The sequence below is a fragment of the Nesoenas mayeri genome (assembly GCF_963082525.1).
Source record: "Nesoenas mayeri genome assembly, chromosome: 1".
NCBI lineage: Eukaryota > Metazoa > Chordata > Aves > Columbiformes > Columbidae > Nesoenas > Nesoenas mayeri.
This window is the reverse complement of record NC_137541.1, coordinates 92,244,090-92,260,317: the sequence shown is the minus strand read 5'-3', so window position 1 is coordinate 92,260,317 and position 16,228 is coordinate 92,244,090. Positions and strand designations below refer to the sequence as shown.

Below are 16,228 nucleotides of genomic sequence, written 5' to 3'. Positions count from 1 at the left end.
TAATTTCACTGACTTCTGAAAGCCAAATGTAGAAGAAAATTTCCATGGTACTTTCTAAATTTCTAAAACTCCCAAATCCGATCATTTTATGGCCTGTGATCTCACCTGGTTGGTATTTATAGGCCTTGCATCAGCGCCTTTGGTGATGTTATGAGGAAACTGTTTTCAGGTTGATGAGCTGGTTTGGAAAGCATTCTTCTATGATACGATCATTACAGGGCTTTTGTTAATAGCAGGCTTTCAGAGCTCTTCCATCCTGTTACTATGTTGTTAAACTTGTATATAGCATGTGGAAAGGTTCCACTTTTCATTTAGACTTGAATTATTTTGTTCCTAGTCTAAAGCTGTCTTAAAATGTGTGATAATTGTTGTTGGTTGATTTCCTCACTCCTCCTCAGAATTTTGCCTGTTGTTTATAAAAATCTCTCCCTAAATATATTTTTACTTTCTAGTAACTGAAAAAGTTCTTGTTCTTCTTCTATTGGCTATGAAGTTGAGTAGGATGCGTTAGAATCATGTTCAGCATATGTGAAAGTTTGATTCTCCTGCTGATCTCACTTTGGACATATTTAATGTTACAGTAAAAAAGTCAACAGCAGATCTAAGTACTAAAACAAAGGAGGAATCAAAGTTATTCATCTTGTCATAAGTCCTGCAACCTGTTTCCCAAATGTATGCTTCAGCATGATGGAAATGTTTGAAATATTGGACAGTGTGTGATAGAGAAAAAAAGTGTTAGACTGAACTATATATATGTTTAATTAAGATATAATTCCCTATTATCATACTGAAAGATTTTTAGGCCATATTCTCTTATGCAAAGTTCTTAAAAAAAGAAAGAAATTATACAAATGTTATTTATATAAGTGGTGAATATTCCCATGCCTGAGGCTTTCAATCTTGATCTGTTATGTTGCTATGGTATAAAGTATGTCAGATGTTTCACACTTAACATGAATTATATTTTCAGTTAATTAAGGTGACAAGCACAAAGTTGTCAGGAAATGACTTGCAGATCTTCTGGATTCTTTTATAAAGATACAAATGTCTGTGATGGTTTGTCTTTTTTGTTCTGATTTTGTTCTGCCCAATGTAATTTCTTCAGTTTTCAGTCCTTTGTGAAAGTCTTGCTTATCATAATGCATCTTTCTTAGGGGATGGGGTTTTCTTTCAACCTAGCCTATGCTCATGCTCTTATTAAAGTTAATGGCAAATGTCCCTTGAGAGCAAGATCAGGGATTCTTAGGCAAGTGCCAGATATACACCAAAAAGTTAATGGAAGTTTTATATCAGTGAAGATTAATTCCCCATATTTGTGTAATGCTGAAGGATGCTTAACTATTACAGCATCATATACACAAAACAATTTGTTGTAATATAAATTTGACAAGAATGTCTTTGGAACCTAATTTCTTCAGTTAAGAATGTTTCCTGGTAGCACTTCCATTTTCCAAAATAAGAAAACTAACTTAATGCTTATACTTTTCTGGCACATAGAAATATAATTCTGGAAAAACTGGGGGGCGGGGGGAAGTCAAATACTTAATTTTCATGTTGATCTCTTATTTCAAATGGAATAAACTTTTCACCAGGAATGCCTACTTTATGTTCATACTCCAGACTTCTACTGAGTTGCCAACTGTAACTTTTTTCCTTTTGTTAAAAAAATATTAATTTCCTATAAAATTACTCAGTGAAGAAAATACTAACTGTAAATGGTATTAGTATAATTTAAAGAAATATCTCAAATGCCTGCTGATTAGCTGTCTCAGGACTTACAGGACTTGAATGTGTATTATACAGCTTTGGAAAATTTCAGCATTTTCAAAGTGCTGCATGAAACCTTCATAAATATGCCTAACTTGAAGCTCAAAATAGAACGTTTTGACCATTTTGATTTTCTGCTTGCAAATATAGATTTTTTTTTTCCTGTTAAAACTTTAATAGAAATGCATAGTATCTGCACTAATTTTAGCAGTTTTATATAATATGCTTGGCCTGTATATGAAGCCATTGACTTCTTTTTAGCACAATCTCTGGAAAAAAAACAGAAACTACACAGACATGTATGTGTTTAAGTGTGTGTATATACAAGGGAAAGGAAGACCCCACTTAATAGTTTTTGAACTGAGAGGTGCATTTTTACAGTTTCACAGAGGAGCAGAGGTCTACAGAAGCTTAAGTCCCTGCAACATTTATGAAAATAAGCAATGGAAGGAGAGGATGAGGGACACAGAGATGGCATTAATGCTCCTAATGAGGAAGAGACTTTTTTGAGTTCACCTTTTATCAGAAATCAGAGTCCATGTTGAAGACTAGGTGTAAGACACAGATTTATAGGAAACCAGGCTTCATTAATTCTGTTGCTCATGGCATGGCTTGTTTGTTTACCTTTTTATTGTGATTGGCTGGCAACTGGGGAAGGGGACGAGAATGAAAGGATTATTAGCCAGTTGGCATTCTGTCAGTGAAATGTTGAAAAGTTACATGCACTGACTATCTGAAATGTGAGATTCCTGTCATAATGATCTTTTTGTTTGGGAAGGGAATTGCTTGAATAAATAGCAGAAGGCCGAAAGTGTGCATATATGGGAATGCAGGCTTTTCTGTCATTGCTCATCAAGGCGTAATAACAGTGATTTTTTTTTTTTTTCTGGTTGAAAAAACTGTACTGAATACTAAGAGCCAGTAGATGAGAGCAGGATAAGTTTCCACTAGTAGAACAAAAAGCGGTTTTTGCTTTCAGGTAGAATTTTTGTGGTGGTTGTGTAGAGGGCTATGTGAATACCTCATAGATCATAAAAAGCAATTACACTGACAAAAAAAAAAAAGAAAAGAAAAAGATTGATTTAGGAATAAGCAATTATTTGACTGCGCTGCTCAGCAAGAGTGGGACATTCTAGCACATGAAGATGTTTTTGTGAGGTTCCAAAGTAATTTCAGTCAGTTACTATTTTTCTTTCAATTTCATAGAATCATAGAAACATTTCAGTTGGAAGATTTCTCAGCACTGTATTCCCAGTCTGTGTTCCAACGTGCACATTGATTAAATTATGTCACATCTAGCCACTATTAGAAGGCTTAATATATGTTAAAGGATAGTTGGACATTACCTGAAATGGTCTCATACCAAATTATGACACATGCATGATCATACCAAATTCCTTAATGGAAAATAAAATTGTAAATAATTGTTGTTCAGCTGTTGTCTGAGATTGTCACTGGAGTCTTGGGGAGTTAGCTGCCTGGGTTCCATAGGTGCCTCAAAAAAGTATCAAACTCCATTTTTACTAGGAGTTTTACAGTTTATAGCAATGTGATACTGAAAGACAAAATGTAGTTTTTTGGAATCATGCACTTGCAAATGTGTTGTATTATAAATCACAAAATAGCCTTCAATTCTGTAATGTAGACTTAAGATTTTATATATATATATATATATATATACATAGGAGGGATAAAAAGCCACTAAAACTGAAGTATGCCACAGGAAGGATGAAAGAATTGAGGAGATCACTTATGCCCTAGATTCCACCATTGAGAGGTGAACTTTTTAGTGAGACTGCTTATGACATCCTAGGAAATGGCCTACATTCACTTTTGTATGTGGCCTTGTGTAAAGGGAATGGAAGACAAAAAAAAGGCCAGAAGTCCAGCACACTCTACTGGATCTCTTTTGGAAAAGAAAATATTTTCTGTCCCAACTTTGTCAGTCAGTATGACCAGAGCGTATGAGTTAGGCTCTCTCACTGGGGATCCTGGAGATTTTTCTGTACCACTGAAAGCATTCTCTTGTTTCCTGCCATTAACAATATCCAAAGAAGGTTTAAAAAAAAAATGAAAGGCAAACAAAAGAACACGTTCCAAAGGCCAAATTACATGCTGGGCAGGGAGTGGTGCTATGGCACTTCAGGATATGTTTCAAAAGTGTTGACGGAGCCTGAAGGTATTGGAGCAGGGGTGTCAAACTCATTTTCACTGGGGGCCACATCAGCCTCACGGTTGCCTTCAAAGTGTTGAATGTAATTTTAGGACTGTATTAATGTAGTAGTGCCCTGAATTAGATGAATATGATATAAGTACTGTGTAGTAATGTGAATTCAGAAATGGTGGTCACACCTCTGCTTCATCTCGACAATAGCAACAAATCCGGCACCCAAAGCTTCATACCACAGACTCAGGTTTCCAGCTCCCTGATTATGCTGTCAAAAAATCCCTGACACAATTTTATTCATCTCTTTTCTAAGAAAATTTGGATTTAGCATCCCTATTGAACTGCTGGGAAGATGGTCCTGTTACTTGACTCTTCCAGTATTTAGAACCCAGCTACTAATTTCCAGCCTAAACATAGCCAGGGCTGATAAATATCCTTTTTTTCTGTATCTACATAATACTGAAAGAAACAGTTGGGACACCTTTGAAGTATAATATCCCATGGACAAGATTTACCCAAGTAATTGCATGTATTATAACTGAGGTGAGCATCTGGTTTGGGTCCCACCAGTGTCTGATTTACATGGTATAAGTACAGACCTTTCATACAGTTGTTCTGCCAGTGCCTCAATGGATTTTCTCTAAGTTCTCAGCCCAACTCCCACCAACACACTTCCCCCTCAATATTACACAGTGCCAGTTCCTTCTGTCCTGGCTTAGGTAACTTTCTCTAGGTCTTTACTAGCTCCTGGGAAAGTGCCTGTGCCCAAATTCTCTGCAGCATTTCTCTGCTATCACTACTGTGTAGTCTGTCTGTCTTGTGATGGCTTCTCCTTCAACATTCTGCTTATTCCACTGGTACCTTCTGATGTATCTTTTCCATCTGTCTGGAGGATGAAAACACAAACTGTTCTTATTTTCTCTTAACAAAGCCTCAACGAGATGACATTTTGTATGCAAAAATACAGTATCCTCAGAAATAGATCTGTTTTCTTTTTTTTGAGTTCCAGGTGGTTTGGGTGGCCATACTTTCTTGCTGGAGGCTTTCTTGTCCCTTGCATTACATTCTTGCTCCTGCAGAAATGCTAATGATTTCATGATGTACTGTTTAAGAGAATTGATTCAATAGAAATTAGCTCCTCACCCCATGCTAAATTTCCATGGGAAGCTGAAGGTGGGAGAATGGGAAGCTGAGACTGCAGCAGGCTGGACTCCATGCATAAGGTGAAAAGGAGCATCTCTGGCTGCCATCTGGTTATCCTATATATCTGAACTTTTCCTTCAGCGCATCTTCTATGTCTGCTGAATTATTCTCTTTGCGATTCATTCTCACACCTGCATCTTGGATGAATTCCTCTTCATGACTTTTCAGGCTCTTATTATTTAGGCTCCTTGCCTTTCGACTTGTTCTAGCCCCAGTTGTCCAGGTTCCTGCATGCTCAAAACGCTATTCTTTTTTTTTTTTTCTCTGTACCCTAAGACACAAAGACTCAATTTACTTGATAAAGAGTAACTCTGGATTTTCTTTTAGCTGATTTCCTCATCCCCAACTTCCAGCAAATCAGAATTTTCCTTATGGATTTAAATTACCTTAGACACTTTTTTTCATTTCTAATCCTTCCCTTACCTACTAAGTCTATTATTTCAGCTATGTGTTTGGGAATGTAGGGCAGAATGATGCCTGTACAAAGCAAAATTGCACTAAATATTGTAACATTGAACAGGCTATGTGGCAATGATGCACAGGAGGTTTGCTTCCTATTACCACTTAGCCTCTTAACAGCCATTTTGTTTTATGTTTCTCTCTCCTTGATTGCAATCCCTGGAATAAGAAAATATATATATATATTTTTTTTTTTAACTTACTTTTATAACTATTGTAACTTTACAGAGCAAGTTGAAGACATGAATTACAAGTGCAGAAATAAAAATTAAAACAAGTACAAATATAAGTGTTTGAGAAATCTTGCTTAATAGAAAAAACTAATGGGTCATGGAAGGAAAATTGTCTTGATGTTCTTGATAATCTGTTTAGAATTAAGATCACATGGGGATGGCAATACAATAGCTTACTGAGAAAAGTTGCAATGTATGAGCAGTGTAAATGGGCTGCTTCTTTTTTAGTTTGATCATAATAATTACTGAAGTCGGAAATCTACTTGAATGTGATATGTGTTCTGATTTGGACAGTCTTCCTGTAGTTTCAGTGACTTATTTGACCTTAGCTCTTTCTAAGTGATAGCTTCAGTCTCCATAATTTTATAACAGTTAAAGTATTTTGGTCAAGTTAGCACTCACTGTGAGATTGGTTCTTCCATTCAGCAGTGCTTTAGCATTAAATGATAGATTTGAAATGTTATTGTTTATGTAAGTGGAATGACATGGCAATCCACATTTTTTTCCAAACAATTTGATCTTCATTACATATTAATGAAGTGATAATTGAATGTTGCAGCTTCTGGGTGAAGAACATAGGCAGTGGTGCTACCTTTATTGTGCAGTTCATACATCTACATTCGACTGTCCATGTGAGTGTATTGGATAAGAAACTTATGAAAAAAAAATTGCAATGAGACTTGTTCAGAAAAATAATGTCCGCTGTGGAGATGTTTTAAATTCTGCAAGTTTCTGGTTTTTCTTCTATGTTCGACTGGCCATGTAATATATATTGAACTGATTAGAAATAACATAGAAGAGATAATAAGCAGATCATTTATGAAGTAGTGTGAGCTGCTTTAAGTTTCGATAAAATTATGTTTCATTATGTGATCTTTTTTAACTGCATTTTTTAAAATATTTGTCCAGGTAAGACGTGGGTACATCCAGCTTCATGGGAGGCAATTATGACATGTGAATGGCTTTTTGAACAGCATTATATTATTGGCTCAGGAACATCTGTACAAGGACATCTATCAGATGAAGGTCCTCCACTCAGCTTTGGGAACTTGGCAGAGACTGGGAGCCCAGGGTTCATTTGTTTCTGACGCACACAAGATCTTGTCCTTGTATGATGAGCTGCCATGTGGTCCTCAGCTCTCAAGTGGCCATGAGCTCTAGTGTAGTAACTCTGACCTAGAAAGTGCTTGTACGGCTCTCTCTCTTTGGCAATGTAGTGTGTTATGGCTTGCTGCAGCATTTCAGCTGCTGTATACACATCCAAGACTGTGTTTTCAACTCTGTTGAACTAGTCAGGAAGAGATAAAACTTGTGTATAGTCAGATCTGTTAAGTGAAATAAAATAAACTTTGTTTCAATTAAAGGAGGAATATTTATACTGCTTTTATCTATTGGTTTAATAACAGGGTTTAAAATCACATCTTCAGTGGTGCGTGGACAATTTCATTGTGCACGCCAGCTCTTAGTCATATCAAAACTTCTTTACAGTCAGTGGCTTGGGACTGAGAAGTCTCAGATGTTACTCTGATGTGGTTTCTTTATCTCTTTCTCGCTTTCCCTCTCTTTCTCGCTTTCCCTCTCTTTCTCGCTTTCCCTCTTCTCTTCCCCTCTTTCTCCCTCTTTCTCTGTCTTCCTCTCTCTCTCTCTTTCTCTATTATGTCTTGTAAAACCAGGAAACTGTAGACAGTTAGCATTTCTGCACCTCAGTTTCTTCATCAGTAAAATGGGAACAGTGCTTTCCTAATGTTTGCTCTGCAGTACACTAAGATCCTTCAGCAAAAGGTGTTTATGTGAAAGGAATAATTGTTAGACTGAGATCTTAAATGTAGCATTGATGTGACTTGATTTTTGAGGGAAGATGTCTTCCTGGTAGAAGTTCTTTGTTTCCATCCATCAAGAGTGGCAGTGATTTCTCACAACATATTTAATTTTGTCTGCTTCACGTCTCCAGTTTTTGTACTGTGCAGCAGCTCTGTTTTAAGTTCTACTACTTCCCAGCTGCACAGCATCTGGTTTTGTGGGGCAGCATTTGTGGTTTTTTGCAGAAGCTGTTTCTGTGGGTGACAGCAAAGTAGGGGTTTCTGTAGCTTCTGTACCTACTCTACCCTCTGTTAGTATCCGCTTCATTATCACGATAGGAGTTTACCTCTTTTGTTTTTGTAATTAACTTTGAAACATAGAACAGAAGATGATAAGGCTCAGGGGGATCTTACCAGTGTTTGTAAATGCCTGATGGCAGGATATAGAGAGTATGGAGCCAGACTTTTCTCTCTGGCGTCCAGTGAAAGGCTAAGAGGCAATGGATACAAATAGAAATACAGGAAACTCCATTTAAACACAAGGACCAATGTTTTTACTTTGAGTACAATCAAACACTGACCCAGGTTGCCCAGAGGGTCTGTGGAGTCTCCATCCTTGGAGATATTCCAAAGCCTGACTGGTCAGCATCCTGGGCAACCTGCTCTGGCTGATCCTGCATGAGCAGAGGGTTGGACTAGAAGATCCGGAAGGGTTTATTTCAACTTCAGTTGTGTCGTGATCCTGTAGCAAGTATTGTTCATTGTAATAAGAATTTTAATTCCTGTGCTTTAGTGGTAAAGCTCTTCATTTTGCATTTTAAGACTCAGAATATAGAACAACTGCAGTTTTTGTGTGGGTAAAATCTGAAGAATGATGACCTTAAAAAACAAAACAAACCAAAATGATCCTGGTCATCCATTCATGGAGAAAATAAGAAGGGTGCATCTTAAGTCACTTAATTGTGTATGGTGAATGACTAACAATAAGTATTTACATTTTCCTGTGATTGATAAATATTCCTCTCTCATAAGTGTGACTTCAGAAGTCAGGTAGGACTGGTACATGAGTAATCCATAAATATGAAACCCATTCCTTCCCTGTCTGGATCAAGTAAGTTTGACAACTGATGACTGATCTAAAAATAAATGATGACTGTGTATTCTTCAAACCCATTTTAGTGTCATAGCCTATATATTCCACATAAGTTAAATAACCAAGATATGGTAAGTTGGAGGTAGCTTATAATAACTCTGGAAACTGGGCTATGCTTGACTGTCTAGAGAAAATATATCCCAAGCAAAATCAATTGACATGCTTTGAAAAAATTTAAAACTGTAACATTTTATTATGACTATATGGAATTTCAGTGGGAACCATTTGCTTTGGTTTGGTAAGATGTTAAATCTTGTTTAATCTTTGAAATACAGCTCAATTCTAGCAGTGCAAATATGGTGTTTGCCTAGTGAAGCTCTTCTGTTTGAGGTGAAGTGCGGTTGCAGTAAAGGCTTCTCGGGTTCATGACTGAAAGAATGGCACTGATTATAGTTTAGCTTTTCACACACTTTTAGTAATGCAAAACAGCTGTAGCATCTCTTTTTGTGCCACCTTGAAATAACTTGGTAAAAAAGGACTTCTTAATGGTGAATTCTGTGTTCATTTAAGATGTTCTAATAGGAAAAAAGCAAGTGCAAGTTTAACCAGACTTTATTGTCTGTTTTATAATGATGCCCAAGTAAAGTGATTTTACTTTTTCACAACTTTTCTCTCTAAATGTAATTTAAATGTGATTTTTATTGGTATAATCATTAATCTTTTTTTTTTTTTTCCTAGTGGGAAGAGATTAGTGGTGTTGATGAGCATTATACTCCAATCAGAACCTACCAAGTGTGCAATGTTATGGATCACAGTCAGAACAATTGGCTGCGAACAAACTGGATTCCACGCAATTCAGCTCAGAAGATATATGTGGAGCTCAAGTTTACCTTGAGAGACTGTAATAGTATCCCTCTAGTTCTGGGCACTTGCAAAGAGACCTTCAATCTCTATTACATGGAATCTGACGATGACCACTCGGTAAAGTTCAGAGAGCACCAGTTTACAAAGATAGACACCATTGCAGCAGATGAGAGCTTCACCCAAATGGACCTTGGGGACCGAATTCTCAAGCTGAACACGGAAGTCCGTGAGGTGGGACCTGTCAGCAGGAAAGGCTTTTACTTGGCTTTCCAAGATGTAGGTGCGTGTGTTGCCTTAGTCTCGGTGCGAGTATACTTCAAAAAGTGCCCTTTCACTGTCAAGAACCTCGCCATGTTTCCAGATACGGTACCCATGGACTCCCAGTCACTGGTGGAGGTGCGTGGTTCTTGTGTAAATCATTCCAAGGAGGAAGAGCCACCCAAGATGTATTGCAGTACAGAAGGAGAATGGCTAGTGCCCATAGGGAAGTGCTTGTGTAATGCTGGCTATGAAGAAAGAGGCTTTGCGTGCCAAGGTAACAATGACCTCCATGTTCATAGTTCGATTATTAACAGGGGCTTCACTTTACGTCCCTACTCTGTGTATTGGGTCATGTTAATTTTCTCCAAATTCTTGAGAGAAATTAATTAGTTCATCAAATTTCCATGAAAATGGGGTTTATTTAATCTGTGTAAATAATGCAGTTTGCTAAAAATATTTTATAAGGGTCAACAACTAGTTTTTAGTTAATGCAGCATGTAGCAAATCTGTCTCCTCACTCTTGGACTTCCTTTCAGTAGATTACAGGTTTCTCAAATGCATTGTTTGTGTCAAAATATTGAATTTCTTTGTGTGATTTTCTTTTTTTAAACTTCATGGCTTAATGTATAATATTTGCTACTGAACTGTGTTGATTAATTGGGATTGGTCAGAAAAAAAGAAGTAGCATTGTTTCAGGTAGCAAAATTCCTAAATGCAGACACATTTGGAAAATTAATATTTGAACTTCAAAATTGCATTTTCATAAATACTCATATATTTAGCTCAAAATAATTTTCTCCAGACTTTTGGTTTCTGCAAACTGTGGTTATGTGAATGCTCCCAATATCAAGACTACACCAGGGGTTTTGAGTTAGAAAAGTTCTTTTAAATGTTAGATAAATGCATATTGTATTTACCTGATTTTAATATCTACCAAAATGGAAGTGGTCTAAATTTTGCTTTTTACAAATGTATGTTTTGAAATTTCGTGCTGATTAAGTCTAAAGCCTCTTTTCACAGAGTACCTTAAAGGGTGCTGGCTGTGGCAAAGGGTTTTCTGTTAAATAAATAAATCAAAATTAAACAGTAATATCTAGAAAGGCCATGGATGGAAGGAGTAGTAGCTGACATATTTACTGGGGGGGTGTGTATGTGTGTTTGTGTACATGTGAATATGCATATATCCATAAGAACAAGAAATGGAAAGTATTCTGAACCTCACTGAGAAAAAACCTGTTCCATTGTCATCAGTCCTACAGAAATCTTTATGTGTAAACAGCCAAGCCCTGGGAAGCTACTAGGAGCCCACCAAATCAGAGCCAGGTAGTTGTGAAAACTGTTGCTCTAATAAAGGTGACATTTTCTCAGAAAATGCCAGGGAGATTTTGGGGGGAAAGGGGCAAGAGTGTGTTTTGTTTGTTTTTGCTTTTAAGTAGGTTTTAAATTGGTTTTGCCCAATTTGAATAAATTGGGAAACAGAGTCTTTTGAGTATGATTTTCTGCAGTTAGCTACCAATATTAAGAAAAATAAGTTAAACTCTTCTGTTAGAAGCTGAATCCAGCAAAGTATATTTTATTATTCAGAAATGCTTTATCTATGGCCTCCTATCGCTGCACTTAAAAATGCTAAAATGTGATACTCTTTTAATCACTGTATATAGTCTTGCTTGTATGTAGAGCCTGTATCCTTGTAAGTGGTTGAAAGGTCTTGGTTTAGAATTTCAGTTACACATGAGCACAAAAAAACAATCACTCCAGAAGGAGTCAGAGTACAATTGAGCAGAAGTTGAGCTAAATGAAGTAAAACAAAATAAATTGTTTTATTAAAAACAGGTTGTCAGATGTTTGGGGTAGGCAAGGCCGCTCCTACTGGGTTCTGCAGAGATTAGGAATGAGTTCACATGCATGCGTGAGTATAACATACATGATTTGGAAGCCATAAAATCAGACCATAGGCTGCTAATTTATATTTTTTTTTTACTTCACCAGCTGTTGATCAAGGCAGTGATATATGATGAAACCATTAAGAAAAGCGACAGGTCCTTCTAGTTTATTCTGATTTAATGTATAATGTTCTACTAACTTTTATTGGAAGTCCTGTTTATCAAATATTTTCAGTGTGGTGTGATTGAAGTGGCACTCTAAAAGCAGTCAGTAATTCAAAACCTCCCATTTGTCGGCATCGACAACTCAGCAGGAGTTCAAAAGCTCAGAAAAAAATCTTGAGTTTTGACCTTAGGCTCAAGGCTGCTCCTGCATCTTTTCTTCTCTCCTTCTTTTAGTTTTTGATGTTTGTTTGTTTGCTTGTTCATTTGTTATTTCAACATAAGGGCAGTAGAGACAGAATTGTAGAGGCTGAAGAAAATCCAAAATGATGTTAAAAGTACAGGCTGGAATGAAGTAATGATTTAGGAAATAAAGACCTTCATCTGAATTTTGAAAGAGTAATAAGTAATAGCAATTCTTGACTTCACAATAGTTGGAAGCATTCAGCAACTTAGTGTCTGTCGCTACTTGATCCTGCGTTCAGACTGTTGCTGATTTGGTTTGTTTCCATAGTGGTGTTTTTGGAAACAATGTCATTTTGCATTATCAGGAGATTATGACTAATGAATAAGATGAAGGACCCTATGTGTGATTAGCCTGTTTAAGTTTCATTCAAAAAAGCTTTACCTACTACTTTGAAAAATATTATGGCATAGTTATGCCCTCAAATAACACAAATAGTACTGTTTTTCATGACTGCTTCCCTTTTTCTGCATAACCACGAAAAGAATGCATAAGGCTTACCCCTTCTTTTGTTAATGGTATACATGTATGCATAAAGACATACATGTTTTTGTAACAACTTTGTATCTAACCTCTGAAGAGCCAAAATTGGACTATTTGCTTTACTCAGCGTATTGGTTCTTGTTGGAAAGATTATTATTCTGTTCTGGGTCCTACCAACTAAAAACCATTTTACATGTATGATATGTACCTGTCAGTCAGTTAAAGAATCAGGACCGATTTTGCGGAGACTTTCCTTGTTCTCGTTATTGTGTGTGGAGAAATGATTCCTCAAAAGCTAAATGTATACCTTGCCTTGAGGTATTAATATTCTGGTCTTTGTGGTATACTTTAGGTTCACAGCTTAAGATTTAACACCTCCTCTAGCAAAGACTTTTGCAGCTGTTCAGTACTTTGGAGGGAGCTGGTTTGTATAAGGCAAGGTGAGATGTGTCAGGGAGCATGCTGGAAAAGCCACTCTTTCATACCTTCTTTTCCCCTTAGCTAAGACATATGTTAGTTAATAACGTATATGTCATCCACTGTAGACTTTGTTATTACATCTTTCTTAGCGCTTGCATCATAGTCATCCTGTCTATTTAATCTTATTGTAATATTTCATGGTTGTGTTCATGACTTTTTGGCCAAACTACATCTTTATAGCATCATCTCCCTTAGGATTACTGTGTTTTAATTTGTTTTAATTAGAAAAAAAAAACAACAACCGTCTGGAACTGTACACTCGACCTAATGCTTTCTGTCAGTCTCCATTCTCTTCTCCAGTCGACAAGGGTGACTCATCTTCTACATTTGTTCCACATCAAGCAGCCGTAGTAGATCAGATCAGAGGTTTATCTACCTTAGTATTCTTTCCTGACAGTGATTCTTAAGTAAAAGTATAAGAAACTGTAAAACACTACTTTACTGGGTATGCCTTTCTACTTCTGCCAATCAACTGGTGACTTCCTAAGACTTAAGACACATCTTGTAAGAGAAACTATGTATGACAGGAATTGGTGACCTGTCACCTGTTAATTTGTGTGGTTTTTTTACTCAGTGATAGTCTCTGTAAGTTTTTATGGTAATGAATGCCATAACTTGTGTGAAATATATGTCTTTTTGCTGTGTTTAAGCCTTCAGTTTGAAGTGCATTGGATAAGGTTTTCCTTTTATAATGAGAAAATAACTGTTCCCTTTTCAGCTTTTCTGTTTACAGTTTTCTAGATCTCTTTCATGTTTACTATCTCACCTCTTATACCGGTTTTCACAACTGTACCTTTCTACTAGCTTTCTACTACCTTTCCTATTTGGAGAAGAGTCTGATTGCTCCATAGCTCTACTCATCCTTTTTGACTGTCTCTGTACATATTCAAAATAAACACTGTGATTTTTATGAAAAGGGCAATGAGGCTTGTGTGCGCTATTTAAGTTGCAAGTAAACCAGGAGATTATAGAGTGGCGTAATGTTTGGAACAGCCCAAAGATCAATAAAAGAAAAGGAGCATTCACATCACCTGCCCAGTGAGTGATTTGTATGTGGAGAAGCCAGGCTTACTTTCGTTTTCAACTCTACAGAGAGGAAATAGATCTCATGATGTGAAGGTTGGTTAGTTGGGGTAATAGTATAAAATAAATGGGAAAATGTAGCATAAATGTTAGGAAAAAATGTCTTTAGTTCTGTAATGATCTGGAAATCTCCTTGGAGAAATAATGGAAGCCTCATTTCATTTAAAAATTTTTCATTTTTTAAAACTGCAGTAACCAAATGATAAAGGAAATCCTGCACTGGCAGGCTTGGACGAATAAATCTTTTCCATCCTGAATGTGTCTATTCTGTTGTTGGTTTATTTCATGCACTTCAGAAAGACTAGTGGGACATGTAGAATGATATTTTTCATGATGATATGCTTAATTAGCAAACATGTAGTGGGCAATAATTTATCCATGTGGGAGCACAAGCCAGCTTGAATGTTCTTTTGAATGCTTCCAACAGGTGACCCTTTTGACCAAAACCAGACTTTGTGGTTCCAGTTATCAAATGGAAAACTAAATTGGTGGGCCCAAACAGAATGAGTCTAAAGCACAGAATTACATTTTCTGCATGCTATCATTTCAGTAATTCATAATTCTAAATTTTAGTTGCTGGAATTGAGTAAGCCTGAATTGTAAATTTCCTATGTAATTCTATGTAATAAAATCGTAAGTTTTGACCACAAGCTGACTGACACATTTTCTATAACAAAACCAGAAGAAAAAAGAGAATGTAATCCAACAGTCCTTGCTTATGTACATAATTTTTAGCTATTAATCAGGTGAATTTAATGGGAGAAAAGGGAGTAAGGGGTAAAGGAGGGAGAGGTGAAGTTCACTCACTGTACCTGGTTATTGCAAAAATGACTTCACAAAATTTCCCCTAACACTATAAATTATTCAGTGCTTTAAGTTGTGTAGTGAGCATATCCTAAATCATGTTTCTCTCGCTGACTTTATGGACATATGAAAGGAACGCCATCTGTGGCTGCTAAATCTGAACCATCGTATACATTGCTTGATTCTTACAGTAGAATGAATGCTGTACTTGAGACAAAAATATGCAAATCATCATTAATACTAAGGATAAAAAACATTTCTCTAGATTTTTTTTCATTTACTTCAAATAAAGATTTTGTTGCTGCATAAGTAAATGTAGTTTTTACTTGCTTATAGCAGTAGATAAAAGATAACTTTACATGTAGAAAAAGGTACTCTGAGGAACTGCTCAACTTTGTGCAAGTGAAAACAGATGGAAGGCACAATGTGCTTGCTGCAACTGCAAAGACGGTAACATTTTCCTTTGGAAATAGCAGACTGGCTTGGATGCGTTCCTTACACTACAAAAGCGCATGGTTTTAATTCTTAGGATCTATATAGGAACAATTACGGTTAATGAAATGTAGAAACCGATCATATGAATATCATGTAATGTAATAACAGAACCATTAAGAGTTTCCTTTTACACAAAATCTGAAAAAGCTAAGGATTCATATTTTTTAAAGCAGAGGTTTGAGGTGTATTCTTTTTTCTTCTGTTTGATGTATTGTTTTTATTTTAAAAAGCTATTTTAAAAAGCTGATTTTCAAGCTAGTAAATTAAAATGGCAGCATCTATAAATTGTGAATCGATTTATTGGTTAAATGTTCATTGTTTTTATCCATTTTATATTCTAGAAGTACATAAACAGAACACACGAAGATGGATTTACTTAGAATTTATTCTTAGAATTTATTTAACTCTTACAAAAGTTGTCAGAGATATCCAGGTGATTTTTCATAGGGAAAGAATTATGCTCTACTGAATACTTCCAAAAGATTACAGTCAGCTTTTTATGTAACATTTTCTGGCTGTTTCATATTTTGAAAATATTCTCCAATTTTTACATGGTAAGCAGGAGATTTAAAATGCAAGTTTTTTAAGGCAGAATTTCTTGGGCACAATCTTACGGTTTGTAAGCACATTTGTCACTTGTCCTAATGAAGCAAAAATTAAAAAGAAATGTTCTGAAATTCCTAGAAAAGATATTTTTTTCAATACCACACTATACAGATTTTCAAGTTATAAAAGTGTTGTTTCAGTG

At 36.1% G+C, this 16,228-nt stretch overlaps 1 protein-coding gene across 1 annotated transcript in view; it reads left to right on the top strand.

Annotated features, from left to right (window-relative positions):
- The window catches only part of EPHA3 (EPH receptor A3), a 228,572-nt gene that overhangs the window by 67,744 nt on the left and 144,600 nt on the right, over positions 1–16,228 (top strand). The window contains exon 3 of the mRNA XM_080346111.1: positions 9,460–10,120. Coding sequence (XP_080202237.1) covers positions 9,460–10,120 — 661 coding nt within the window. The remainder of the gene's footprint in view (positions 1–9,459; positions 10,121–16,228) is intronic.